The sequence below is a fragment of the Opisthocomus hoazin genome, chromosome 1 (genome assembly GCF_030867145.1).
Source record: "Opisthocomus hoazin isolate bOpiHoa1 chromosome 1, bOpiHoa1.hap1, whole genome shotgun sequence".
Lineage (NCBI taxonomy): Eukaryota > Metazoa > Chordata > Aves > Opisthocomiformes > Opisthocomidae > Opisthocomus > Opisthocomus hoazin.
This window is the reverse complement of record NC_134414.1, coordinates 89,131,741-89,159,202: the sequence shown is the minus strand read 5'-3', so window position 1 is coordinate 89,159,202 and position 27,462 is coordinate 89,131,741. Positions and strand designations below refer to the sequence as shown.

General features: G+C 40.5%; 1 protein-coding gene across 5 annotated transcripts in view; it reads right to left on the bottom strand.

Moving 5' to 3' along the window:
* Nucleotides 1–27,462, bottom strand: part of GLRA2 (glycine receptor alpha 2) — a 132,313-nt gene that overhangs the window by 68,065 nt on the left and 36,786 nt on the right. For all 5 annotated transcript variants that reach the window (XM_075428759.1, XM_075428750.1, XM_009940638.2 and 2 more), the window contains 3 exons: nucleotides 14,980–15,062; nucleotides 13,784–13,921; nucleotides 10,854–11,068 (listed from right to left, as the gene is read on the bottom strand). In XM_075428759.1, the coding sequence (XP_075284874.1) occupies nucleotides 10,854–11,068; nucleotides 13,784–13,921; nucleotides 14,980–15,062 (436 nt within the window). The remainder of the gene's footprint in view (nucleotides 1–10,853; nucleotides 11,069–13,783; nucleotides 13,922–14,979; nucleotides 15,063–27,462) is intronic.

Below are 27,462 nucleotides of genomic sequence, written 5' to 3'. Positions count from 1 at the left end.
ACGTTTTCTAAATTAGAATAAAAAAGAAAATGTAAAAAAAATTACAAATCACAAATTTGATTTTTTAAAATCATGTCAGTTGAAATATTTCCATCATTTCCATTTTCACATCAAACTTTTCAGATATTTTTGTATTGGTTAACTCTGGATTTCCAAGTAACAAGGCAGTTTCAAAAAGAAAAAGTGTTGTCTTTGAGAAATCAGACAGTGGTAGATGGAAGTCAATAGCAACGGTTTGCGACATTTTTCCAATAAATTAGAAGATTATTCTAAACTACCTTTTGCGTAGCTTCAACAAAGGCACATTTTTTAATAAAAAATGATTCCTCAGAGAAAGTGCCTGACCCCATATAAAATGTATATCACTGCAGGAGGACAGGTCTAATGCAAAGTGTACTACATAGGCAAAGAGGAGTTAGGAAGAACTACATATTTGATTTTAGTTGAAAATAGCAGAATTTTCTTTTTAACTGAAAATATTTTAGCTGTAAATTCAATTTCATTTTCTCTTCAGGGTGGTTTTCATTTGTCTTTCAGAAGAACATCCTGAAAGAGTATGAATTAAAAAAAAAAAAAATCCTAATGAGGACACAGCTAGCACTCGAGACACCAGAAGGACGGGATGCCATCCAGAGGGACCTGGACAAGCTGGAGAGGTGGGCCTGTGTGAACCTCATGAGGTTCAACACGGCCTAGTGCAAGGTCCTACACCTGGGTCGGGGTAATCCCCGCTATCAATACAGGCTGGAGGATGAAAGGATCGAGAGCAGCTCTGCTGAGAGGGACTTGGGGGTACTGATAGACGAAAGGCTGGACATGAGCCGGCAATGTGCGCTGGCAGCCCACAGGGCCAACCGTGTCCTGGGCTGCATCAGGAGAAGCATGGCCAGCAGGTCGAGAGAGGTGATTCTGCCCCTCTACTCTGCTCTGGTGAGACCTCACCTGGAGTACTGCGTTCAGCTCTGGAGCCGTCAGCACAAGAAGGACATGGAACTGTTGGAGCGGGTCCAAAGGAGGGCTACAAAAATGATCCGAGGGCTGGAGCACCTCTCCTATGAGGACAGGCTGAGAGAGTTGGGCTTGTTCAGCCTGGAGAAGAGAAGGCTGCAGGGAGACCTGGTTGCAGCCTTTCAGTACTTAAAGGGAGCCTATAGGAAAGATGGGGACAATCTTTTTAGTAGAGACAGCAGTGACAGGACGAGGGGTAATGGTTTTAAACTAAAACAGGGTAGATTTAGGCTAAATATAAGGAAGAAATTCTTTACAATGAGGGTTGTGAAACACTGGAACGGGTTGCCCAGAGAGGTAGTGGAGGCCCCATCCCTGGAAACATTCAAGGCCAGGTTGGACAGGACTCTGAGCAACCTGATCTAGTCAGTGGTGTCCCTGCTCGCTGCGGGGGGGTTGGACTAGATGACCTCTAGGGGTCCCTTCCAACCCAAAACTTTCTATGACTCTATGATTCTATGATTCTATGATTTGTTTTAAAAGTCTGTTTCACAGATGGCAGGCAGAGGAGCTGGGTAAGATGCTTTTTAACTCTTCAGCGGTCAACAGCTGCTATTGAGGCTGCCTTTCCTTAACTAAGAGGGAAGTACTTCTGGAGGAAGTCAGACTAATCATGGAAATCGTGAATAAAACTGGCCAGATGAACTTGCCATGAAGTGCAGTTCCCGTACTCAGGCATCCCACAGTCATAAAATTAGTTATGCCTTTTAATTTCCTAGAAGCTTTTACTGAAACCTCATTAAAGTAAGAAGCTAATCAACTGTTATAGCTGCACTCACTGAGAGAGTTTTACTTTTAAACAATTCACCATGAAATCATTTGCCAAACTACAAGCCTTGCCTGGAACCACATGTAGTATACACTTCTTTTTGACTTGCTGCAAAACATCTGTCTCCTGTTCCAGTCAATGTAGAAAAAGATAAGAAGTCACCTCTACATGCAGTGGTGTCATTGCCACATGGCACCTCTAATTTGAGCAGTGAGGTGTTTATCCCCATTCTACTAAAGCATTGGAAAACTGTTAAAAAATATGTTCTCATTTTTTATTTACCAAAAAGACAACATTACCCAGTTAAAATCAACACTACACCATTACTAAAGAATGACAAATGAACCAACTTGAGAGAGAATAATTAACCAATTAAGAGAATAATTATGTCTTCTTCTTCCCACTCGCTAGATCGGACAGATAGAGAAAACAAAACATAAAAAAAGACTGCATTGCTTCCTAGAGTAGTATTTTAGCCATTGTGAGAAACATAAAAGGAAGGTTATTTTAGTTTTCATATCCAGGCACATATATATGCATAACTGAGTTGTTCTGCGCTGTTATCTTCATGGCGTAACACTGTCATCCTTGATTTGGGGAGCCCTAGTAAGAAGTAACAGCAGACGTCTGTGAATATATATACATGGTTACCCAGAAAATTAAGAGGTGTTTTTAAGTTGATCATGCCCTATAAAGAGACGGGCATCAGTGCTTCCTGACCACAGATGAATTTTAAAAGTAGCGCTGTTCATCTTCTTTCAGTGTAAATTTATAATGAAGTGTTTTAGTTGCCATTACGCACACAAAGGAAAATGCCCTTCTGCAGAAAAGAGACAAAAAATGCAATCATTTATATCAATGAAAGGAATTGTTGGTTTCTTAGTAGACCAGCTTCTAACAGAAGTAGTTTCTCCCATATATGACTGATATTGACATGTCCTCATTATAACAGTGTCATTACTGATAATTATTTATAACATAACTGTACTATCTTTTCTATGAATACGTGTACTAAGGAACATTTGTTATGTGTTCTCCCTTTTTGGTAACTTATATTTTCTGCTGTGATTTAGTCACGTAAGTTTCCCTGCAGACATACTGAGAGTCAGGGCTCAATTCTCCAGAGCCTTAACCTTTGTTAGAATAAGGAAAGACAGCACGCTATGTCTATGTCTCACAGGCAGGGAGGCCTAACACCAGATACAAGCTACTGAGGATCAAAGCTCTTCGCTCTCATGCTCCCTTCTCTATGAGGCAAGACATCTCAATTAACTCCAAGCTCCTAGGAAGATGAAATATGGAGGACAAGAGACAAGATTATTTCATCTGAGTTTTTAATTTTATTACTAAAGATCTGTGAATAATGATGCATTCTAGAGTGCATGACTATATTCAAATTATATTGTTTTCTTGCCATTGCCTAGTTTAGAATTGTTTTCATTTCCAAAGCTGATGCTACTACAACAGAGAATAGTGTCCCCCACTACTGGCAAATTAAAGTCATAGTCATGCCATATCACAGACACTATAATAAAAACAAGCCAGTGAGTCATTTAGTTCCTTCTCCTGAAGAAGTTCGTTTGACGTATCCATGAAAAAAAGTAAATTGCCTCTCTGTTTTCTCGCTGGGGGTGGGGAGAGGGGGACGAGAGGAAGGGGTTAATACTGCTAGGCATCAATATCGACTTTTTTTTTTCCAGAGAAACATTTCCCAAAGGAAAAAAGACCTGCCATTTCAGCAACAGAGTTCATATGGTCGCACTGTATCTCATAGACAACTTTGGGGGAGTGAGATGTCAACGGCCCAGCTGCCGCAACAGCCACATGCAGTGTGCACTGACGCTCGGACTGGAAGGCAGTAGCCTGAAGGTACACTGCCAATGAAAGTGTTTTTGCCAGACTCCAGGGCGTCCCATCAACATTAATTCAAATGAAATATGAACAGGACATATTCATAAGTAATACTCCAAGATTATCAAACACAGTCAAGGATTGCAATCATTTGAAATGAATGAGCCACAACAGCACATGTCATTGCTTCAGAGTGGGTTTGCAGTGCATATGTGTGTGAAAGAGCAGCACAGAGCGCTCCTCAGAGAACTGCTAAAAGCCACCAGAAGGTCCTGGAGGGTGCGACAACAAAGCTGGAGAGCCCCAGCACCGTGCCAATGTTATGAAACTACCAGCAGACTGGGGTGCACAATAACTTCAACTCTTGTCTGGTGCTTGAAATAGGCTCTTCCGAATGCCACTCCTCACAGATGACTGCATTATAAAACCTGCTGAGGAAGTGCCAGGAGTACTCAAACTACATCCCAGAGGTATTCAGACACATCTTATCACGTATTTTTAGCTGTCACGCATGACAGCAACTACTGTTTTTGTAGTACAGTAAATACCACTGTCTTCACTACACAGAAAAGCAAACTTTAAAGTTTAGATTTAGTACAGTGGAAAAAGTGACTGATTTACTCAATGTTGGTTTTTTTTACTTTCATAGAGTAGAACCTGCTATAGAACAGAATTGTATTAGTCTTTATCCAGTCAGTATATTGTTAGTCAGCTTTGCACAGAATGAAGGGAGCAAGAATTTCACTGCGTAACCACTTTAAGACCCAAAGATTGACCAGGACAACTCATCTCTGCGGCCAGGCTGAACAGAATAACGTGGCTGTTTGTAGCAACAGATTTAGGTGCTCAGTTTAAGATCTGCATTCTTCTTCCTCCTGCTCTACTTACAAAAAGTATGGATACTGCTCGTTTTTTTCTTCTTACCCTTGCAGTAGATCCAAATCTTCAGTTTTGAAGAACTGGAAATGGTAGTGGAATGGAAGAAAAAAATTCCTTCCTATAATGCATGCAGAATCATAGCACGTATAACTGTGCCAAAGCTCGTCCAACATCACTTTAATTAGAATACTTCTCCCAGTGAAGTTGTAACTGCATAGGCTAGCTCTGTAAGTATCTACATAGATCCCACAGGGGCAAGATCTGCAAAGGGAAAGTGTCTTTTGCAAGACCAGCTGATGTAGGTGGAAGCAGCAGGGAAGTTCCTGGGCACCACACAATCTTTTCATCAGGGCCAAGCACGTGTTTTCAAGCTGGTTTAACATGGCCACAGTGCGACTGATACCTGAAGTGGCTAGAAAAGTTATCTCTGGTACATCACATATCCTCCGGTACATGTACCACATCTTCCACTGCAGTTCAAACACTCTCTCAACCTCATGCACTAACGCATTAATATCTTGCCTCAAAATCTTTCATGAGAAGATGTAAGTAAAGGAGGAAGAAGTAAGAATAAAGAAACAGAGTATGAAAAAGCAGTAGACCAGAATCAGAAAACACCTTTTTTGAACTAAAAGTTATGAGCAAGTGTTTATAAACAACTTCACAGGATTTATTTTATAGTACTTTGTAGGACTGCTTATTTCACACACCAAATTTATATTTAGTGATAATCAGTTTGTACTCAAGTGATTGCTTCAAGATTTTACAGCAAGTAAACACAGGCTCACTTCTTTAAGACCCTTGTTTTATTTTGGAAATTTTTGTTGAAAAATATGATTTCCTTTGTTACATAGTTTAGAAGAGGTCTCTGTATCCAGATTCCAATAGTGTATGGAATATAGCAATGGATATTGGAAACGTTGAATACAACATTTACTTGCACCTAGCTTTGCCAAGCTCAAAAAAAAGAGCTAAAGTGGGTTTCATGATTCTCTCAATATAAGTAAAAAAAGGAATATATGTAATCTGTTAAAACTATAATGGAGAGGAAAAAGAAAGTCATATAAGAACTATGGAAATCAACAAAACAAGTGAGTGCTAAAATGTTTCTATATAGACAGACGACTGAAGAGTAGATCTTTACGGTTACCTGACAGCACAGCCTGACTTCCCAAGACTTCAGACAGCATGTCCACTTTTGTTGTGGTCAAGAAAAATGACAACCACTAGGATGTTTCTTTTTAAGCCTGCTCAAGGCCTCTGGACAACTTTTTTAAGAGTGGAAATTTGCGATTCCTCTATCAGAATACGTAAATATGTGACATAGGGCAGGCATATTATATATCAAGGTAATGTTTTAGGAGCAGTAGGTCTCCAACAGCAAATTGTAAACTTCTAAAAAAATAGGGTTGGCGTAATTTTTAAAGCAGTGTGAAGTGCTCAAACACCCATTTAAACAAAGTGCCAATTAACATATCTCATGATCACTGAATTACTCCTATATTTCGTCTTCAGACCCTGAGACTAGAGTAACGGTAAATTTGCTAAAAAACTGCTTCCATTCCAAGTTATCATATTATTTGGGTTTTTTTGCCATAATGCAGCACCAAAACTTGTCATCTCTGTTTTGTTACAAGAAAGAGTAAGCTATCGCCTTAGGTGCTCTGCTTCCTACGAAAACCAATGAGCACAGAATAATATCACCTCTGATTAGAGCACCTATTCCTTTTTGTTTATTATTATTTCTCCTCGCTTCTTCACTTGTTTTAACTTTTGTTATGGCATTATTTTAAGCTTAATTCAAAATAAAAAACATGCTGTATTCTTGGAGCTTCTATACTTGATAACTTTTGGCATTCAAAAAAGGAGAGATTATTTCCTCAGACTGATCTGCTAAAAGCCCAAGAATCTTGAAAAATCTCCAAAAATGCTGGGGATAGTGGGCATCACATAAAAGCAGCCATTTACTGCCAAAGGGGATAGACTTCATCGACTTTGGTTTTGCAAGTCTCTGCACCTATTAGAGTATAATGCTTTTATTGCATTTGGTAATGCATTTAGTGATCCAAAGCAAAATGAAGCGAATGGAAGAACTCCCAGAGGTTTCAGTGAGCTTTGAATGAGACTTTTTTTCCACACAGATTGCTCCCTGGGGAAGGAACAGGCATTCATTAAGCACTGAGCATTGAAGTAACACAATATGAATTTTATGCAACTGTGTAAAATACAGTTGCTATCACTTATTTGACTTAAAGTATCCTAAATGTTTTGCTTTACAGCATTAAAAGTAATTCATTTTCTTGAACTGTTATTGCTAAGGTTTGATTTATATGAGTGGTTTAAGAAGAAAGCAATCTGAAAAATACCCAATTACTATCACAGCAGAGAACTCATTATTCCTTCAAACGTATTTTTGAAAATGCTTTAAAATATTTTATTCTGTTGATTCAACAAAAAGGAAGCTGTTTAAAAATAAACAGAATGGCAGGTGAACGGTCAATCAATGCTTGGAAGAAAATAGCTGTTTTCTAACACTTCTCAACAATTCCATGCTATTGTACCTTGATCTCCCCCCCTTTAGTCCCCATGCATATACACAGCTGGGACTGTAAAACATGTAGTGGCATATTCTATGTCTCTGTGTCCCTTATGATGCCCAGACATCCCTCAGGCCTTATTTGGATGAGCACATGCTGCCTTCTTTGTGGCGTGGGTCAGATAATTCCAGAAAGCTTTGGATCTAGTCATGTGCCAAGTATTGCATGGATGAATGGTAGGTTATGTCAGATTCCTGATTTGTGTGCCATAGAGTTTCTCTGCATAGAAGCAGTCCAGCAACCCCTAGGTGCAAGAGAGCTCTCAGGCTCACACACAAGACTCGCATAGAAAGCTCAGTTTCCTGGAGGTTTCACTGTGGATGTGTGGTCACGCTGATCACCCAGCTGGCAACTGGGATTTCTGCTCAACTGGCTGACTGGCAAGAACTGCTGTTGTAGCTGGGTGCATAAACATTTATCTAGCCAAAGTCTGCAAGTGGAAAACGATGACACAACCAGAGGAATATGGATGTAGAATATCAGATGTGGGTAAGACTTATACACATGGATGTGTGGGAAAGGGAACTGATCATAGGAACTCTGCTACTTCAGACCACCATTCCTTGCTGTCTCAGCAATGGATTAGCCAAACTGGAGGGAGGGTCTTCAACCGCAGCTTTCTGGATGAGTTCCTTAACACCCTCTAACACATCCGGTAAGGGTAACTGTGGTCACAGGACCCCTCACTAGTCTTCTGTAACAAACACAAAAAATTTCATCACTAAAAAGGAGGTTGAGAATCTGGTGAATATCTGCAGATTCTATACAGAAATTCATTATTTCATGAAGGAAGTGGGATGCGGTATTGCTCAGTTTATACTTAAACTGTAGAGGAAGAACACCTTCCTGTTTTCTGAAACAGGCACTGCAAGTCTGCCTTCCTAGAACGGTAGATTTGTTGGGCTGTAAATTCTTTTGTGATTTATTCGTACCTTTTGTAACAAAGCAATCAACTTAGTGGAAGAATAAGGGGAAAAATGCATATTGATTTCTTAATTAGTATGTTGTTGATACTGAAATTTTACCCTATATTCCCAGCCAGAATTTCAAAATACTGTGAAGAGAATAACTCTACAGAAATACTACAAAAATTTAACATAGAAATATAATTACATTTCATTTGGAAGAGGCTTTCTAGACGTTTGTCTCGCAGCAAATATGAGCATCAGCCGGAATTAATTTCATTGTTTCATTTCCTTTACACTCCTTCTTGCCTTGTCTTTTCAGCAGTCTCAAGTTTATGCTTAATTTTCAAAAACTGAAAACCTAATATCTGTGTTGTCATGACCTACCATTACGAATTCTGTGTATCAAAATGAGTATTAGTTATTAATATGGAAAAGAGCAGTTTTAAGCAAACAGAACTCTGTCATGTAATGTTATACCGGGGTTGGAACAATGTGTAGGTAATTCTAAACAATACCACTTTCATCATTTAGATAGTAACTTGGAAACTGACAAAAAAACCTCAGCAGGAATTTTCTCATGACAATTCTTGTCTTTTTTAGGTAAAGGAATTAGTTCCTTCAAAGTTGGTGAGGTTTGATGCTTTGTTGTCTTTTTGTGGTAAAGCTCTAGTAAAATAAAGAAGAAAAAGAATAAACACTTGGCTTGAGACAGGAGGTAAATTTAAGGTAAAGTTAATTCGTATGTATGTGTGGTAATAAGAACAGGACACAAAGAAGGATGGGGGAAAAAATATAAGTCTTTTATTCGAATCTAGGTTGCTTTCACAAAGCAAAGTTGCTTCTGTTTTTTCAGTACTCTTGCAAAAATAACCCTCCTGTCATGTCTTATTCTGTTAGATATTCATGCTTGGAGCAGTTTTTAAATGGATGTTTTATCGACAGCCTAACTTCCTGTGTCTTGGCAATATGTAGACAGGACTCAGAAAAATGTTCCTTTTAAAGACCGGTTTTGGGACTTCAGCTTTAACACTGATTTAATCCAATTCTTTTCATATTTTTATTTGTAAACACGTTTCAGCTGAACATATTTTATTGAGAAATACAATTTTGTTATTAAGTTACAGATGAGGTTTTAAAAAAGCTAGGTGCCAGCAACAGCAGAAAAAGCTTGCTGCTGCATTATGCAAGGAATCAGATACTAGTGATATGAGACATGTATGTCTATACATGGCCATGCCACTACCTGTGCACACAAAGCCTGTTTTGAAACACTTCGGTTGTGGTCAGTCCCATATTTCTTCAGGCACCTGAGTCACCTGAGGTGGGAGTCAGCTGGCAGGTATGCTAGCATTTACTTAGAATCATGTTTTTAGGTCAACTGAAGCACCTTCACAAGACCCCACAGGGATTAACTCACGTATATAGAGACCAAAGCTGTAAAGTACAGCTCAGCTGAATTATACAGTGGAATTGCACAAATGGGTGTAGCCCGATTGAAATAAGTGTGCTGGGCTCTTTAGTGAGGTACTTTTCCTTAGCACCTATCTTCTGGCAAAGCAGCAGAGCAGAAGACGCTAGGAGAGGATGGTGTAGGGCCAGAGCATCATCATTCTCTGACAGCTACTGAGATAAAAGTATTTAATCGTGAGGCTGGAGAAGAATCTCTCCTATAGTCATATTGCCACAGTCAACATGGTCTGAATCTTCCCATTTCTTCTACTCAGCAGAAGCCCAGAAAATTGTCCAGCAAATACTTTTCTACTCAAACAAGGCAGAATACAAAAGGGAGAAACATTTCAGCTGGATGAAAAGTGTATGACAAAAAGTCTTTCTAAAGCTTTAGCACTTGGGGAGTGCTAATGCTGCAGATCTTCTTGGCAGGGTATGTTTGCCCAGTTGGAAATCTGGGTGGAAATCACCACTGCAGTGATTGTACCACCTCTAATTCTCAAGTCAGATAATCTGAAGGAAACTGGGAGTGTATCAGCATGGAATCGTGTTGTACCATCCAGACACATTTTTCAGTGATTCCAAATTTGCAGTCTGCAGAGCCTGCATGCTCCTTGCCAAGACTATCTCTTTGTTGACTTTCTTTTCAGAGTGTTCACTTAGTAATATTGACTGATATGTCTTAAATGTTAACAAAAAATTGATTTGAAATTCTGGGTTAATATATGAAAGGCTTTCAGTTTGCATGGAAAATTATACATATCTCCAAGTGAAAAAGTGAAGCTGAACCAACTGTTGTAGTCACCAGATTTTTAAGTGATGCCTCCTCATTACCAACAGAAGAGTAACACAATCTGTGCAGTGTTTTAAGTTGCTCTATATATGTTCCATTTGGACAAATTACAGTACGAGAGTATGAGTAGTGAGACTAAATGTGATACTGAGGGTAAAGTGGAGCAAAATACAACATGCTTTTTGGAATGCATCGTGATTTGTACAAACAGTCAGAATTTGTGCTTTTATTGCTGCTAGAGCAATTTTATGATCCCAGTCCCTGTGATGCTGGACTGCTGTAAAGAGGACTCTTCAGGGAGTACATCTTGTGACTTCCTTAGACTATTGTAAACTGATCTACCTCTGAGCTTTCTTCCAGAAAACTGTACAAAGCCTGAGCATGCACATGAAATTTGAACCCTCTAGCCATCCCGCAAAACAGCAGAAAATTTCCTTAATCCAAATGCAAGGGCATTACAACATTTTAACATCACACTGCTACCACTTTCTCCTGTATTCTTATCAGATGTATATTTACACAGAACTTACAGAAACTTCAAAATTAGTACAAATATTTCTACTTAATAACAAATAGGTGGTACATAATGATTTCCTTACTTTTGGGAGGGAAGCTCTCGATCCTGAACTTTGCGTAGTCATTGTCAAAACTGTAGTGATACCCAGAGCAACTCTAGCTGGAGCAGCATCCATGTTGATCCAGAAAGAAACCCAGGACAAAATGACAATCAGCAGGCTAGGAATGTACATCTGGATTAAATAGTATCCCATCTGACGCTCCAAATGAAACTTGACTTCAATGCATGTAAACTTTCCTAGAACATGAAATTACTTTCATAAATGCTTTTTGCACATTTTTATCTTGTTTTCTGAACAGAAGTTAGATGCTTTGCCTAACCTAACACTATAAGCAGGTCCTGATACACAAATGCAAGTCAGCCACTTGTTGTACACTAGCTTGGGAGACGCATGGGACTCCTGAAGCAGACTGTGCCCAGTTCTTCACAATAAATGAGAAAATGAAGAGTAGCACAGTTGTTTCACCTCTGAAAAGTATAATGTGATGCTTCTTCTTGCAAATTTTCATAAGATTTCACTTTAGTCACTATGTAAGGTTTAGTATTTAAAGGTAACAACATTTTTCTCTTTTAGTTACATGAGATTAGCAAACATACTTAAAGAGACAAATTGTAAAAAATCAGTCTTACAGTCCTATGGTAGATCACACTCCTTCTTATTCTGGTCATGTAATTTGCCTTTGTCTATGGATTGTTTCTCACAGCAGAATCAGCTCAAAGCCTGCTTTGAATTTTGCCAAAAGTCTAACTTCAGGAAACCCACAACCGCCTCCTGTGGGAGGTGAGTGATCCTTCAAACAGCAGACAGCTGCTCCACAAGGGTAGAGGAGGACAGAAGTTTAGGATTGCACCCCCCTGACAGTGGGGCTGGTGATGCAACTGAGAATGCAGAGTCCTGAGTTGCAACAGTTCATCAGCTACTAACCCCATCACTCTGTGCTGCTCTCTCAAATGGCTGTGTACCATGACTGTGGTTTGGGTGCTGTGAAGGCTCTCACTTGTGGTAGACTAATCCAAGTGCAAAAATGGGGTCTCATTTGTGTTGGTTGGTCAAACACATGAAGATGCATTGTTCCTTGTTCATCCTTTCAGGTGAAAGTAATTTTTTTTCTCCTTGTTGTGATGCAGACATGTTTTTTTGCTAGTCTAGAAAGCTGAATGGCAGGATGCGAGAGCTTGCATACAGGACAGTGCAGAGGTTGTTTGGCAAAGAGAGGAGGGGAGAAGAACTGAATAACATCTTTTGGCAGGACAGAAGTTCATATATGAGTGGCCTGACCAGTTGAGTAGCCTGACCTGTGACCCTGATGACAGACTCTGAGACCTGTATAGCAACTGATCCTTACTGGTCTGCCCATACAGGAGGGGACTCAAAAGGTGCGGGGTGGCCACGAGCAGCAGCAACGGCGTTAGCATAGCCCAATCTGTCACATGCTCTCCATATTCCTGCCATGCCACCGGGACAGAGACTCTTGCAGTGTGGGGAGGAGGAGGAGGCTGGATAACACAGCTTTTATCCACGTTCTCACTTTACAGCAAACCTGAAGGAGCATGCTATAGGGAAGACAGGAATGTGGGTGCCTGTGGGCAAAATTTTCTTTTGCTTGAACACTGCTTTTCAGTTTCCCTGGCCAGGCCACACACTTTTAACTTTTGGTAATTAGACATAAATTTTGTTTAACTACGTGTAGTGGGAGTTACTAATTGGAAGTTTTATCCTTTGTGGGGAGTCTTCATGGGTATACAAGGAAGCTATTGCTCATGCTCTCCCCCCCCCCCTCTTATTTTCAGTGTTTGACCCTGCAAAACGGTTATTAGACAGTAATTAGAAACACAGACACATTCCTTACTCAGAGTTTGAGTTACGTGCTGGGAAATGGCTAAACTTTATATCATCCAAATTACAAATGGGTAAGCTCTGTCTATCGGAATTTACTATTATCCCCTTGAAGTGTGAGAAAAGATGAGAAGTCACAACAGTCCACCTTTCGGGTCTTGGACTGAATCACAAAGTTTTCCTTCCTCGGCACTTTAGGCTCCAAAATGAGAGGTTGAATTTGTAAAAAATAAACCCAATAGTTTTCATAAGAAATGAATGTCACGTTTTTGGCAGAGGTAGAACCTCTCACATAGTGTTATTTCACATAGTGAAACAAATGTATTTGATGCAACCAGACTGGCTCTTACACTGAAATGATGAAAAAGCTATTTTAGATGAGGGATTATATCTAATCTCAGCAAGCACCCAGCAAACCTTTCTCTAAATGCTGTCCCTGTTAAATAAACTCCAAGCAGCTAAATCCAAATTTTGACAGCATTCTTTCTGCTCTGCAAAGCTAAAGATAGAAAACACAGCACTTGAAACTTCAAAAACGCAAATATAGGAAAAAGATTACAGTACTAAACTGATGTTTAATTTCCCAACATTTCACTTCTGTATACTATTCAGATCAAAAATGAAAGCATTGTCTTTTCACATACCACATTTCATAAATGAGACCACCCATAAAAGCTGGTGAAAATGTCATATTTTTCCTCACTGGCACATTGATATGCTGGAGAAATAAATCCATTTCAAAAAAATCAGTATTTTAAAAGTGCTGAATCAATATTTAAGAAAAGATTCTGTTTGTTAAAAAAGTTTAATTTTAACAAAATCAAAACAACTGGATTTTTTAATTATTTTTTTAAGATTTTAAATTCCTTAATGATTTTAAGGCTATTAGAATATGTATATTCGATTAGCTTTAATGAAATTAAAGGAAATTTGGAAACAAAATCTTTCAGACAAACAAAAATAAAAGGGAGAACATTTCATTTTTCAGATTTAAAAATAAGTGTGACTGAATCAAATTCTAATTTTTATTTTTTTTATTTTACCCATTTTTCCCTTTACAAATGATGATAGATACCATTAGAGAAATTAATAGGAAAAAATAGAATAATGCTCACCAGTGTTGTAATGTTTTGTGCAATAACCAAGTTCTTTATCTTCTTTCAAAATAAACTGTGGCAAGGTTAAACCCTCTGCAACTTGCACAGGTCCATCACTTAACCACTCAAATATCAGATCATTCATAGTGTAGCCAACTAAAATGAAGAAATCAGAGTTCATTAGATGGTAGCTAACTGGATAACACCAAAAGCAAATATTATTATGTCTGAGAAACTTGTCTGTTATTGTAACACATGTTATCTCAGTTATAATTTTAAACTCTCTAATTAATAATGGCACTATTGCCGTTAGTTAACAGTTACTATTACTGCACTATTACTCTATTAAGAGCAGCAAGTAACACCATTGTGTTCTGAAATACTGTCCTGGTTTGCCACTAAAAAATTATTTTCCTGGCACATCAAAGGTACTGTTTACAACTGTAAGGACATCTCTCTGTCCCTATGTATCAGCCTGCATTTTGCTTTATTTTCATCATTCTTTGACAACGCAGTGGGTGGGCACCAACTAAACAAGCATTTCTAGACTGTAGGATGCTGGGCCCTTGCAAAAAAGAAAACTTCAGCTTTTGTAGCCTGTGAACTTACCACTGAAAAGTGTGGAGGGGAAAGAGGGAGGCTTTGACTCACTGAATTCTCTTTTTGACTGCAATGGCTACATGTTTATGGGTAAATAAGCTGTGTGCTGAAACACTTAAACAAGGTGCGTGCTGACAGCGACACAGTAGGGATGAGTGTGTGTCGGTACCCAAGTCCACGCCTTGGCCGTGTTTATCTTAAATTTATTTATAAGTGTATCTATAGTACCTTCATCAGACATGTTGCTACCATTTTTCAAAAGACCATAGCATGTCTTAATCAAGCATACCTAATACCTGGCTGCGTACTAATTGCTCTTACTTTCCTGAGATTTAATTTCTCCTGCACAGCTTTGCTGTTGTGATCCCTGGAAGCGATGCAGCCCACATCTAAAGTGAGAGGTGATGCGCCCCAGGAGCGGAAAAGGGAAGGGAGCAGGAACAGCACAGAGACAGGGGACCCACACAGTACGGTGATGGACAGTAAAAGGTCTGTTCCTCCCTGATTTTCCCTTACAAATTGGGAATGTTGAGTCCCACCACAAAAATACAAAAATGTAGATGCTATCTAACCACCCACTTGTTCTTCGATAGATAAAGCATTTAGACACTCACAGCTCTCTAGCTGCATTGTACATGTCTGTACATCCATAGGAAAATTCTTCAAGTCCATGGGACAGGATAAGGTTAAAGTAAGCCTAAAACCAGAGGAGGAAGAAAAAAAAAGAAGCTATTGTTAGAAATATACAGATTTTACCCAAAGCCGCATGTTTAGAGTTTGAAGGATCAAGACCAAATCTTAACACCTCAGAAGCTGGACTCACTCTCCCTTCAGAGCTTTTAAGGGCATAAGAGCTGTGAAGACAGAGCGGGTAAGCAAACCAGGCGCTCGCTGGCTGCATTGTCTGAGCAGAACACGACAGAGAAGACGACAAGATCACAAGAAATGCTCTCCGCTAATGTACCAGTGAATGTTTTATGTATAATATTGAACTCAAATAATTGAAAAGCTGAAATGGTTGATCACGAGGCACAAATTTTTGAGCTTTGTTTTGGAAAAGCAAAGGAAGGAAAAACAACCACCAGATTTTTTCAACAGAGAGTGATTTTGTTGTATGTGATGCCCATTTCCAACCTTTCGTTCTCACTGCTTAGCCATTAAAAGAAAGAAAAAAAAATGCCATAAAGTAAAAGCTATAATCACATAGCATTAAAAGATAAAGAGTACAGACAGAATAAAGTAAGCGTGAAGGAACTTCATCATACGAACTAAATTTCTTTATTAATTTTTCAGTTGTTATTGTCCCAGATAAAGCATAATTTTATTTGGATGGGAATATTCTTAATATTACTTTCTGTCTTTTTTTTTTTTAAGTTCCATTTACTTTTTCACATTTGATTGACATCTGTTTCAAGAGTTCTCCTTGGCTTTGTTTCTTTTCTTGTTTGTGCGGGGACAAGAAAGAATTTTTAACAAACCAAGATACCAGGATGGCATAATTACAAAAATCTGTCTGCTTTGAAAAATAGATTTGTTAAGATTTTGATTTAAATAATATAGAAAGAGTACATTTTCATTTCAGTTTACCTTCAGCACAAAAAGCACTTTCACATAAAGAAAGCAAATAAATAAATACCTCTGCACCTATTTGCCATAAATGACGAGAACTAGATTGTCTGATTTGAAGGTACAGTGAAACATTAACACAGTATAATGAGAATATTTTTTTAATTTTGCCAGGGAACTCACAGGCCAGCTGCTAGCCTTGAAAACATGTTCCACAGACAAATGTGATGTCCTGCCATCAAATTACTGTGACAACAGGATGATATTTAGGTAACTGCGATCAAAAATGTCTCAGTCTGATAAAAAATCACATTCAGTATCACTGCTTTTGCCTACTTTTTGTGGGCTACTTAGAAAAAGTCATGTTATTTTCGTCTTGACACAGTCTTCAGTGTACAACATGATAATATCAGGCAATTAGAGATCATTTGTCTGTGGCAAGGAAGTGCAATGAGATGAAGAAAAGCCCGCAGTAGTCCTCTCAACACCACCATAGTAAATAAACTCCCATTTAACCTTTGGGAACAAATAGTATAAGCATTAAAAAAAAAAAAATTAGTTGTCTAGAGAAAAAAATGTATCTTGTAGACATATAAATGTCATTGAAAATCTGCCCTTTACTCATTTAAATATTTTAAGTGTCCTGCAAATGCTGACTAGTTTCATTTTTACCAGGTAATTTCCCGCATTAAAGATTAAGCTAATTAAATTGCTAATCCCGAGTATTAACAAAAGACGGCTTCTGCCTTTATTTCTGAAAAGCTGATATACCAAACCCTCTTCCTTCTTTTCAGTCATCTGCTAAATATGGCCTAGATATTTTAAGTTCATTTCAAACATGCCTTTACGAAAATGTGGCCTTTCTAAACATGTAATTTGTTTGTGTTCTTTGAAGTAGGCATAGTCTACCCACCCCTCAGGTTTTACTAACTGTCAGGTGTGGTTTGCACGCTGACTTTTTTTTCCTTCCACCTTCTTCCCTTTCTGCTCCCCAAAACTCTCAAAGAATCTGGGGAGTTGACTACGTACATGGGCAGGGGGATCTCTTTTATTAGTCTACTATCAAACTTGTGAGAAAGCAAATACATCCAGTTGCAACTTTCAAGGAAAAAAATTAATCTAGCTCCACTGATGCTAGGTAGATATATATCTTTTTCTTTTATTTTGGAGGTGAGCTGAGAAAATGCTTGTTGTGTTAGTTAACATACAGGTTGACATCTCTTCTCTCTTTTCCTGACCAACCATGTCTTTCAGGAAGACTAAATTATTCTCTGCTTAACCTGACAAATGGAAAATAATTACTGTTCACTGCATTGATGAGGCTAGCCTGAGAGATCATGCACTTCTAGCTTTATCTCTACTTGTTGTTCATGCCAGTAGAGTAGTCATTCAAAGTTAAAAACTTTGCCTCTGCAATCCCTTTTTCTAGGACTAACGCAAGTGTTGAACCCAATGCTTATTGCCTGGGATTATCCAGAGATCCATAGATTTTCAACAAGATTACTATATGCTAAATGTTCAGCTGCTGGAGTCTGAAATAGCTTCACTGAAGTCCATGATGGGGGACAATTTATAGCAGTTGACCCATTTTCAGTAAAAGTATGATCCTGCAAGTGTTTCCAAAACCCAGGTGCCATGTCACTACTTGGATATTTATATTAACATGGAAACAGGATCCGAAATGGAAAGTGTTAGGTGGACGTAGCTACCCACATTACCTATAGTGTCATTGACAGAAAATGTTTCAGAAAAATGAACGTCTCACACTTGGCAAATTCAAGAAGGGCCCCTGGAGATTTGGTGCAAAGTGCAAGTTTAACTGGCAATTACATTGACGAATACTTTAATCACTAATAGAACAGAATAAACTGCTATAGAACAAGGATTTTATTTTTCAGGCACTCTGTCACCAAGGCTTTTGAAATGCATAGACAACAGATTTGGTGACGTAGCATCATAAAACACTGATGGGAAGAGTTTCATGAACAATCTTTAAAGCTGAAAGGATAAGAAGCTGACCAGGGACTTTATTTTGTGTTCAGTCACCTGAGCACCCTTTATCCCCTGTCAGCCAGGCTCAGATCACACAATTCGCTCACGGAGAGCTCTGGGGTTGGACATGTTATATTTTCCAGCTGAGCAGAGAGGGGTCATGAGGAAGCGGGAGAAAGTCACATCTCCAGCACCCCAGAATTTCAAGCACAATGCCAGGACCAGCAAACCGCCCCAGCTGAAAGGCAAAGTTGCTCTCTTCTTTTCCTCTTTCCCCTGCTCCCTCACCCATCCCACGGTCAAGAAAGAATGGAGCCCTGGAAAAATGCAAATAGAGTATGAACGGAACAAAATACAGAATCAGAGCCAGAAAACAAAGAACGAACAATTAGCCAGCACGTGACAAAAATAATAAATACATAAATCAATGATATTCCTAAGAAACGCTGTGGCAGAGGCGGGGCTGTAATCCAAGTACTCCAGGACAGCATTACCTGTCTTAAACTTTGGACCCTCTTCCTGAGGTTTCTCTCATATACTAGGTAAGTCCCTTTGAGCAGCATCTGCTGATACTTTAAATGCCTTCACAGTGCAATGAGCACTGCTGGGATTTATTCAACCAGCATTTCATTCAACTCCCCCTCTTTCATCTCCTAGTTTCACCAGAACATCCTGAGAAATCACTTAGACTTGGGCTGTTGGTCTGTCCCTCTTCTCACCCTAGCTCAACATCTTTCATTTCTGGTCACCCTGGAAATCGCCTTACAACACCATTCTGAGGACTGTATTTCCCACTTCTGCAGGCGGGAAGGCAGAAGTCCTGCAGGCTGTGGCCTCCTTTGTCACAGAAGCCAGAATAAAGCATCCTGCGGGGAAAAAAAAAGTAGCCTGACAACATGTTATTAACCAGAAACCCTCATGCTGGTGATCTTCAACACCAGAACACTTTGTTTTGCAGCCTCAGCATTTTTTCCAGGTGGAAGCAGATGGGCCAGCAGCAGAGCTCAGCACAGGCAGTACCACTGCCCTAAACATAGTGTTTGTAGCCAGGAATCATCCTCCGAGAAAAAGCCAGTGGAGGAGGGTGACATAAACGTGCAGCCAAGGGAACTCAGAGGTGTTTGTGTGCAGTGCAATCAAATCATAGAATCATAGGTTGGAAAAGACTTCGAAGATCATCAAGTCCAACCATCAACCCAACAACACCACGCCTACTAAAACATATCCTGAAGTGCCACTTCTACACATTTTTTGAACACCTTCAGGGATGATGACTCCACCGCCTACCTGGGCAGCCTATTCCAATGTCTGACTATTCTTTCAGTAAAGATTTTTTTCCTAATATCCAATCTAACTCTCCCCTGTCACACCTTGAGGCCATTGCCTCTCATCCTATCACTAATTGCTTGGGAGAAGAGACCAACACCCACCTCACTACAAACTCCTTTCAGGTAGCTGTAAAGAGAAATAAGGTCCCCCCTCAGACTCCTCTTCTCCAGACTAAACAGCCCCAGATCCCTCAGCTGCTCCTCCTAAGACTTGTTCTCCAGGCTCTTCACCAGCCTTGTTGCCCTTCTCTGGACACACTCCAGCACCTTAATGTCCTTCTTGTAGTGAGGGGCCCAAAACTGAGCACAGTACTCGAGATGAGGCCTCACCTGTGTCGAGTACAGGGGCACGATCACGTCCTTACTCCTGCTGGCCACACTATTCCTGATACAAGCCAGGATGCCATTGGCCTTCTTGGCCACCTGGGCACTCTACTGGCTCATGTTCAGCTGGCTGTCAACCAACACCCCAAGGTCCTTTTCTGCTGGGTAGCTTTCCAGCCACTCCTCCCCAAGCCTCTAGCATTGCATGGGGTGGTTGTGACCCAAGTGCAGGACCCATAACTTGGCCTTGTTGAACTTCATACAGTTGGCCTCAGCTCATTGATACAGCCTGTCCAGATCCCTCTGCAGAGCCTTCCTACCCTTGAGCAGATCAACACTCCCACCCAACTTGGTGTCATCTGCAAACTTACTGAAGTTGCTTTCAATCCCCTCATCCAGATTATTGATAAAAATGTTAAACAAGACTGGCCCCAAAACTGAGCCCTGGGGAACACCACTCATGACTGGCCACCAGCTGGATTTAACTCCATTCACCACCACTCTCTGCGCTCGGCCATGTAGCCAGTTCTTTATCCAGCAGCGAGTACACCCATCCAAACCGTGGGCAGCCAGTTTCTCCAGGAGGATGCTGTGGGGAGCAGTGTCAAAGGCCTTACTAAAGTCCAGGTAGACAACATCCACAGCCTTTCCCTCACCTGCTAGGCCGGTCACCTGGTCAAATCCCCTGCTCAGCAGCAGGTCTGAGACACTGTAGTTCCTATTCACCTTTTGCCCATTCCTGCCCTTACCCTGACCTTTCTCTGGCCCAGGGCGTTCTTTCCCCGTGTCCTCCACATCTGCCCATCTACGCTACATCTCTCCCAGAGACACCTGCCTAACCAGACCCCAGCCTCTTTCCTCTGCATCCTAGTCTGCCCTTGCGCTCATTCGTCCTTCCTTCTCTGTTGCCCAGTTCCCGCCAAATCCCACCCCCACCTCTCTTTGTGGTTTTAAGCCTTGAGGCCAGTTGGGTCTTTGATACCTAATCCCCAAAGTAGCACCATCAGTGGAGGGTACGGTCCTTTAATACAAAAAAAATAATCAATTGGAATAAAGTGTTTGTAAACAGATTATTCTTAAGATTATCTCCAGTCTCATTCTTTATTTTAGGGGTTTTGAATGCTGATGCTCATCACCACCATGCCACTTCTCTGATAATCTCACAACGCTACAAAAACTCTTCAGTGTACTACACATACAGACTTCTTGTGAATGGTCGGCAACAAAAAACTGAGGAACTGCTAGTATTGTATTAAACCTTTAGGGAATTGGGTTTACACATTACATAATCCAAGAATTTTTTTTACAGCTTTGAGAGAACATCTAATTTTAACTGGGATTTGACGTATTGCTTAATCTGCAGGAATTGTTAAACTGTATTCTAACCCACTTCTTTACAAGCAGCTATCACACCTCAGCCTGATGTGTTGCAACTCACCCAAAGCTTCCCTTGATCTCAGAGATAACTCTCGCCCCAGAGAAAGGCACTGATCCCACAAGAGAGGGGCTCTGTGGACCACAACACGAGGTGTCTGACGACAAAGGGAATACATTTTTCATTAATAATCTTGCAGGTGGGGCGATTTGTGAGTGGGCTATAGAACAGCAGCCTCCTCACACAGTTTTTTTCTGATGAGAAAAATCTAGGGTCAGTCTCATGAAGTATAGAAGTACTGATGCAAATGTAAATAGTCCTGGAGATAAGGGTACAAGTCCCTTCACTCTCCAAAAGAGCATTAGTATCTCCTCAGAAGCAGGAGTAGCAGCAAGTGCCTCACCATGAGTGGGCATGGTATCAAAAATAATTTTTTGTTTCTATTCTTATCCTTTCATTCTTTCTTGCTACACCCATCTGCAGCTCAGCTGTTGGGACAAGAGACTTCATAATATGGGATTTTACGCTGCAAATACCAGAACACAAGTAGTACATATACGGTCACAGCTAACATTGGCTATGTGTCATTTTTATGAAAAGTCTTACACCTGTGCAAAGCCCACAGTGTTAGGTTTAGTGAGACAAGTTGTATTCTTTTTTTCAGTGTTGTCAATTCTAAAGACGCTATCATAAATTGCAAGATTTCTGGTATTTTTGTTAAAACTCCAAGCTGACAATAGAGGTAGAAATATTTTTAGAATCACATTTTTCTTTGGAAGATTAAATTCCTGATCGTTATAGCTGCTGAAATAACGTTAAAATATTACCTAAGCACAAGCAGACAAAGTTCCCCATTAAACTGGCAGGAGAGATGGAGTTGCACAGCAACCATGACAGCATCACTTGACACAGGAGCAAATGCCATTCAGGCTAGTGGCACTGAAACAGGGAGGACAATCTACAATCTCCTTATACTCCTCCCAGCCCCCTCTCCTGGGTGATCTGTGCCTGAAGGAAGCGCACACACACTGTTCATATATCAGAAGGTCAATAAAGAAGAAATTCCCAGCGACATTCTTCTTTTAAAGGGCTTTTCATTTTTCAGTCCGTCTCATTATGTTTTCTGGGACCTGACTCATCATTTTGAATGTCAGTTCTGGTAATTTTCACAGTCTACAGGCTTTGTCCTGTTAAATGGAACAATCAAACTGTCTGCTTTTCCCTTTATTTTTGAGGAGTGCTGAAATTCCTCTCTAATATTTGTCATGTTATACAGCTTCATTTCTGTCAGATGGGAATGGCCTGAAGTCGAGCTTGGAGAAGTGGAGCCTTCTCTGCCATGGCAAAATGTGAGATGCAGGCTGGAGTTTCATGTACCACTGTTTATGAACTTGTTCTCACTCCCTCCAGTGCTTTGCTTTGCTTCATGTACTGCTTAACAACACAGGAGCTGGCACAGAGTGGGGTGGTGGATTTCTCATTACAGGCATCCCACTTCTCATCGTAATGCAATCATTGTCTGTAGATACACAACGCCAGCACATGAGCTGCCAGCAAATGATTTTCCAATTATTGCTCAAGCAAATCTATGAAATTAAATTCAAGTATGATTTCATGCAACAGTTAAATTTTGTAACCACCTGTTTCCTTTCCATGAAGAACAGTGTTTCATCTCTCCTTCCTCCTCTGTCATTTTCTATGTTCATTTTCCTGCAGCCCGTGTTTAGTGTGCTTTTTCTTTCCTCCTGGCATGATGGCATCTCTGTTCTAAGCCATATATTGCAATGCAATGGCAAAAGACCTTCATCCCTGGAAGCGTGTTCCAGAAAAACATGATTTTTGTACCATTTGGAAAGGAATCCTGCACCTACATCCTTTTACACCTAATCTTTAACTGCTCCACTGCAAGTTCAATGGGTAAAAGGAGCACTTGGTCAGTAGCAATCAAGGACAGGCATTGCCATTACCCGTAAGGAGAGCAGGTACGCATACATGTCTTGGTTATGCAACTATCCCATTGGCATAGAAGTAACCACTTGCCAATATATTTTGATCCTGTCAGTCAAGAACAGCTTTATGTGTACAAATTGGTCTCCAGCAGCATTTCCCACTGTTTTACTTGGAACAAAGTCTTCCTTTTTGTTTGAAACATAGGAATATAGGGCTATAGAAGTGACATCTTCGACCACCAAATCTGGTCATCCGCTATCACACACAGTCACGTCATCTAATCCCTTTCAAAAATGATCAAAGCTCATTTAATAATATCTAGTTACACACACACACCCCATTTCTGTTGGAATATTGTTCTAGAAATTCAATGCGTAGATGGCTGGAAACTTTGTAACTTCCACTTTAAGCTTACTTATGGCCAATTCTGAGCCATTTGTTTTCCTGGCAGCATTATCTTTCAGTCTAAATAGCTCTTCTGTTTGTGTTTCTATTTACCTCACCTCCAGTATGCTTGTGGGTCAGCTGGAGACATGCACAGTATTAGAGGAAGAAGTGAGGCAGTACGTGTTCGGACATAATGTCCATATGCCTACTTTGCTTTAAATGCCTTATGAAGTGATAAAGCAACTAATTTTGTGTGATTAAAATGTAAATTATACTTTCCTTAAGCAGGATGATCAATAGGGTTTTGACAATAGCTGTGCTAGTTGCATAACAAAGTACCTGCATAAGGCTTTATTTTTTATTTAGTATCTTTTATTATTTATTATGCAAAGCAAGTGCTTCAGATACAACAGAAAAATAAGGGTATTGGAAACCCAGGGCTAGATTCTCAATCTGGATTTGTAGATTGGGAGGGAATGAGAAAGATAAGAGGGCATGATGGGAGGGCGCAGCTAAGAGAGTGTTAGGAAACTATCCCAAAGGATGAGAAGACTCTCAAGACATTTAATTAAAAAGCCCCAAAAGAAAGGGGGGTGGGGTTGGAAGAAGAGGAGGAGAAAGGGCAAAGAAGGAAAGAAAAAGGGAGGGTGAAAAGCGGGACCCAGGGACATTTGGTTCAGCCATTGTGAGGACAGCTGCTTGTCCCACAAAGGCTGCAATTTTTTAGCCTCTGAAACCATTGTTATCATAATCATGCCCACAGGAGGATGAGTTTGTCAAATACTCTGGATTCACTTAGCATGCAGCCACAACTTGGGAAGTCACCATTTCCCAGTGACATTGTGCAGTTTAATAAAGTCTAGTGATTTTAGCACTACGTATATAATATCTATAAGGCCTATAATATGTAATGGCTGTCAAAGCAAAAAGGGCTTTAGATATGTCCTCTATTTCAGTTAGAATTTCCGCACTGATTATTCTTCAATATTGTGGAGGTTTTTGGGTTTTATTAATGTGAAAAATTTACTTTAAGGTATATGAAGAAGTTTTATGCTTTTGGAAAGTCAGGCCAATGAGCATGAGACACTATGCAGTTTTGCTAGCAGGAGAACTAAATGATTTTCTATGAAAATGTTCCTGTGCTGATTGAGATTAACTTCCAAGGGAAAATCCACGCCTTGTCAATATCAGTATTATCCTTGTAGAAGCTGAGGTAATAAATATTATTATGTGAGGTTGGAGAAAGGGGTTCCTACATAGTAAACAACCATGTCAGCCATGATAAGAGTCTCTCTGCTCCCTGCTCTGCTAATCTGTCACATGGAAAGACAATGCTGCTAGTAAAGTCCAAATCCTCTTAAATCCCAATATAAGATTGCAAAATAAAATTGAAGTCATCAAATTAAAGAGTAGGATGCACACAGAGCTGTAGAACATAATATTTCCTACCACTCTGTTACATTACACTGTGGCATTCCATGGATGATTTACACACAACAATGTCATCAGGTGTAAATGGAGTTTCATTATTGTGTAGCTGGTGAGGTCTGTATCCCAAAATAGTTATAGGAAACACACACCTGTGACACACATTGTAACATGGCAACCTATTGTGTAGTGGCCACGCTAAAGATCTGACATCCAAAGGATAGTGGACTTTTTTCCCTATGAAGAGTCTACTGCAGAGGGACTGCCAGTGTTACCTACGTGTTTCCTTAATCTGCGTTCTATTTCATTCCCACAGAGCAAAGAACATATGTACACAGGAGACTGAAAAATTTCACTCAGAAAAACTGAATTATAAAAGTGCTGTAGATTACTTCCAACAATTTCCAAGGCTAAGTATCAGGTCCTGCACATGGGTCAGGGCAATCCCAAGCACAAATATAGGCCGGGCAGAGAAAGGATTGAAAGCAGCCCTAAGAAGAAGGACTTGGGAGTGTTGCTTGATGAGGAACTCAACATCAGCTGTCAGTGTGCATTCGCGGCCCAGAAAAACAGACGTATCCTCGGCTGCATCAAAAGCAGCGTGGCCAGCAGGGTGAGGGAGGGGATTCTGCCCGTCTACTCCACTCTGGTGAGACCTCACCTGGAGTCCTGCATCCAGCTCTGGAGCCTTCATAGAATCATAGAATCATAGGTTGGAAAAGACCTCTAAGATCATCAAGTCCAACTACCCGCCCAACACCAACATGCCTACTAAACCATCTCCCAAAGTGCCATATCTACACGTTTTTTAAACACCTCCAGGGACAGTGACTCCACCACTTCCATGGTGATGTGGGAAATTGACAATTAGTTCGATTTTGCTATAGCTTTAGTTTAATTTTGTTATATAACTTTGCATCTATGTTAAGGTAAGAGTTAAACACTGTTAATTTAGTTCCGCTCTTTGTAATCTTGCTAACAAGGACTATTGTGGCTCAAATGTAGCTAACAAGGACTGCTTGCAAGACAGACGAAGAGAAACAAGGACTGATAACCAGAACTTTGTTGTCTGTAAGAAGCAACTCTCTAGCTGAAACTGGTTCTATGGTTTGGGACTCAGCCAACACAGACAACTCAGGAATTTTTGAGCCAAAGGTGAAAGCACACAGCGAGGAAGACTACGAACCTTCATCCAGAAGACCCCCACAGACGACCACCAGACAACACTGCGCAAGTGCTAAAGGGGGGTGGAGTATGATAATGAATTCCTAGAAATAATTACAATAGTCCAGCCTACTTAGATAAGCTTTGTAATAAATAGGTGCATGCTTTGTGACTCGGTGTGCAAGTTAGGAGGAGAGATGCCCCTTGCACCCTGCGCCGCAATAAACATACCTGCTTTATAACTCTCTGAGTTGTGAAGTTTGATTCCGCACGTCAATGGGCAGCCTATTCCAATGTCTGACCACTCTTTCAGTAAAGAAATTTTCCCTAATATCTAATGTAAACCTCCCCTGACGCAACTTGAGGCCATTGTCTCCCATCCTATCGCTAGTTACTTGGGAGAAGAGATGAATGCCTGCCTCACTACAACCTCCTTTCAGGTAGTTGCAGAGAGCGAGAAGGTCCCCCCTCAGCCTCCTCTTCTCCAGACTAAACAGCTCCAGTTCCCTCAGCCGTTCCTCATAAGACTTGTTCTCTACACCCCTCACGAGCCTTGTTGCCCTTCTCTGGACACACTCCAGCAACTCAGTGTCTTTCCTGTAGTGAGGGGCCAAACATGGACCAGTTGGAGTGGGTCCAGAGGAGACCGCAAGAATGGTCAGAGGGCTGGAACACCTCTCCTGTGAGGAAAGGCTGAGAGAGTTGAGGCTGCTCACCCTGGAGAACAGAAGGCTCTGGGGAGACCTTATCACAGCCTTCCAGTACCTGAAGGGTCCTACGAGAAAGCTGGAGAGGGACTTTTTACAAGGGCCTGCAGTGATAAGATGAGGGGTAGTGGCTTTTAACTGAAAGAGGGCAGATTTAAATTAGATATAAGAAAGAAATTATTTGCTATGAGGGTGGTGAGGCACGGGAACGGGTTGCCCAGGGAAGATGTGAATGCTCCCTCCCTGGAAGTGTTCAAGGTCAGGCTGGACAATGCTCTGAGCAACCTGGTCTAGTGGGAAATGTCCCTAACCGTGGCAGGGGGGTTGGAATTAGATGATCTATAAGGTCCCTTTCAACCCAAAGCATTCTATGATTCTATGATTTACATGAGGAACATGGCAATCATGACTCATAACCCAAAATGGTGTGTGGATCTGTAGGGGTGGAGGGGGGAGTCAACTCAGTGCTCTGTGACTCGACACTACAGCCACGCTAGAAAGAGTTCATTTTGGAAACTTCTGAGTAAGACAACAGGCAAGGGAGACTGCATTCTAAATAAATGTGCTGTTTTCTCAGATACTTCTCTTTGGTTGCATAAGCAGGTGAGGGCTTTTGGATGTGCCAACTCATCCTGTTGCCAAATGGAGGGGTTAGTAATCTCCCCCAGAACAGCTGCACAAAGAGCAATATTCAGCATCTTGAAATGTCTCTGTTTCATGGTGCCCTAACAGCACAGTACTGCTCTCTAGCAGACACTCTGCCTTCATCCATAATCACATTTAACAATTAAATCTATGTCAAGAGTTGAAACCATGAAGAACTATTGTCCACTTAACATTTCTTGCACAGTGAAGACAAACAAAGACAGGAAACCA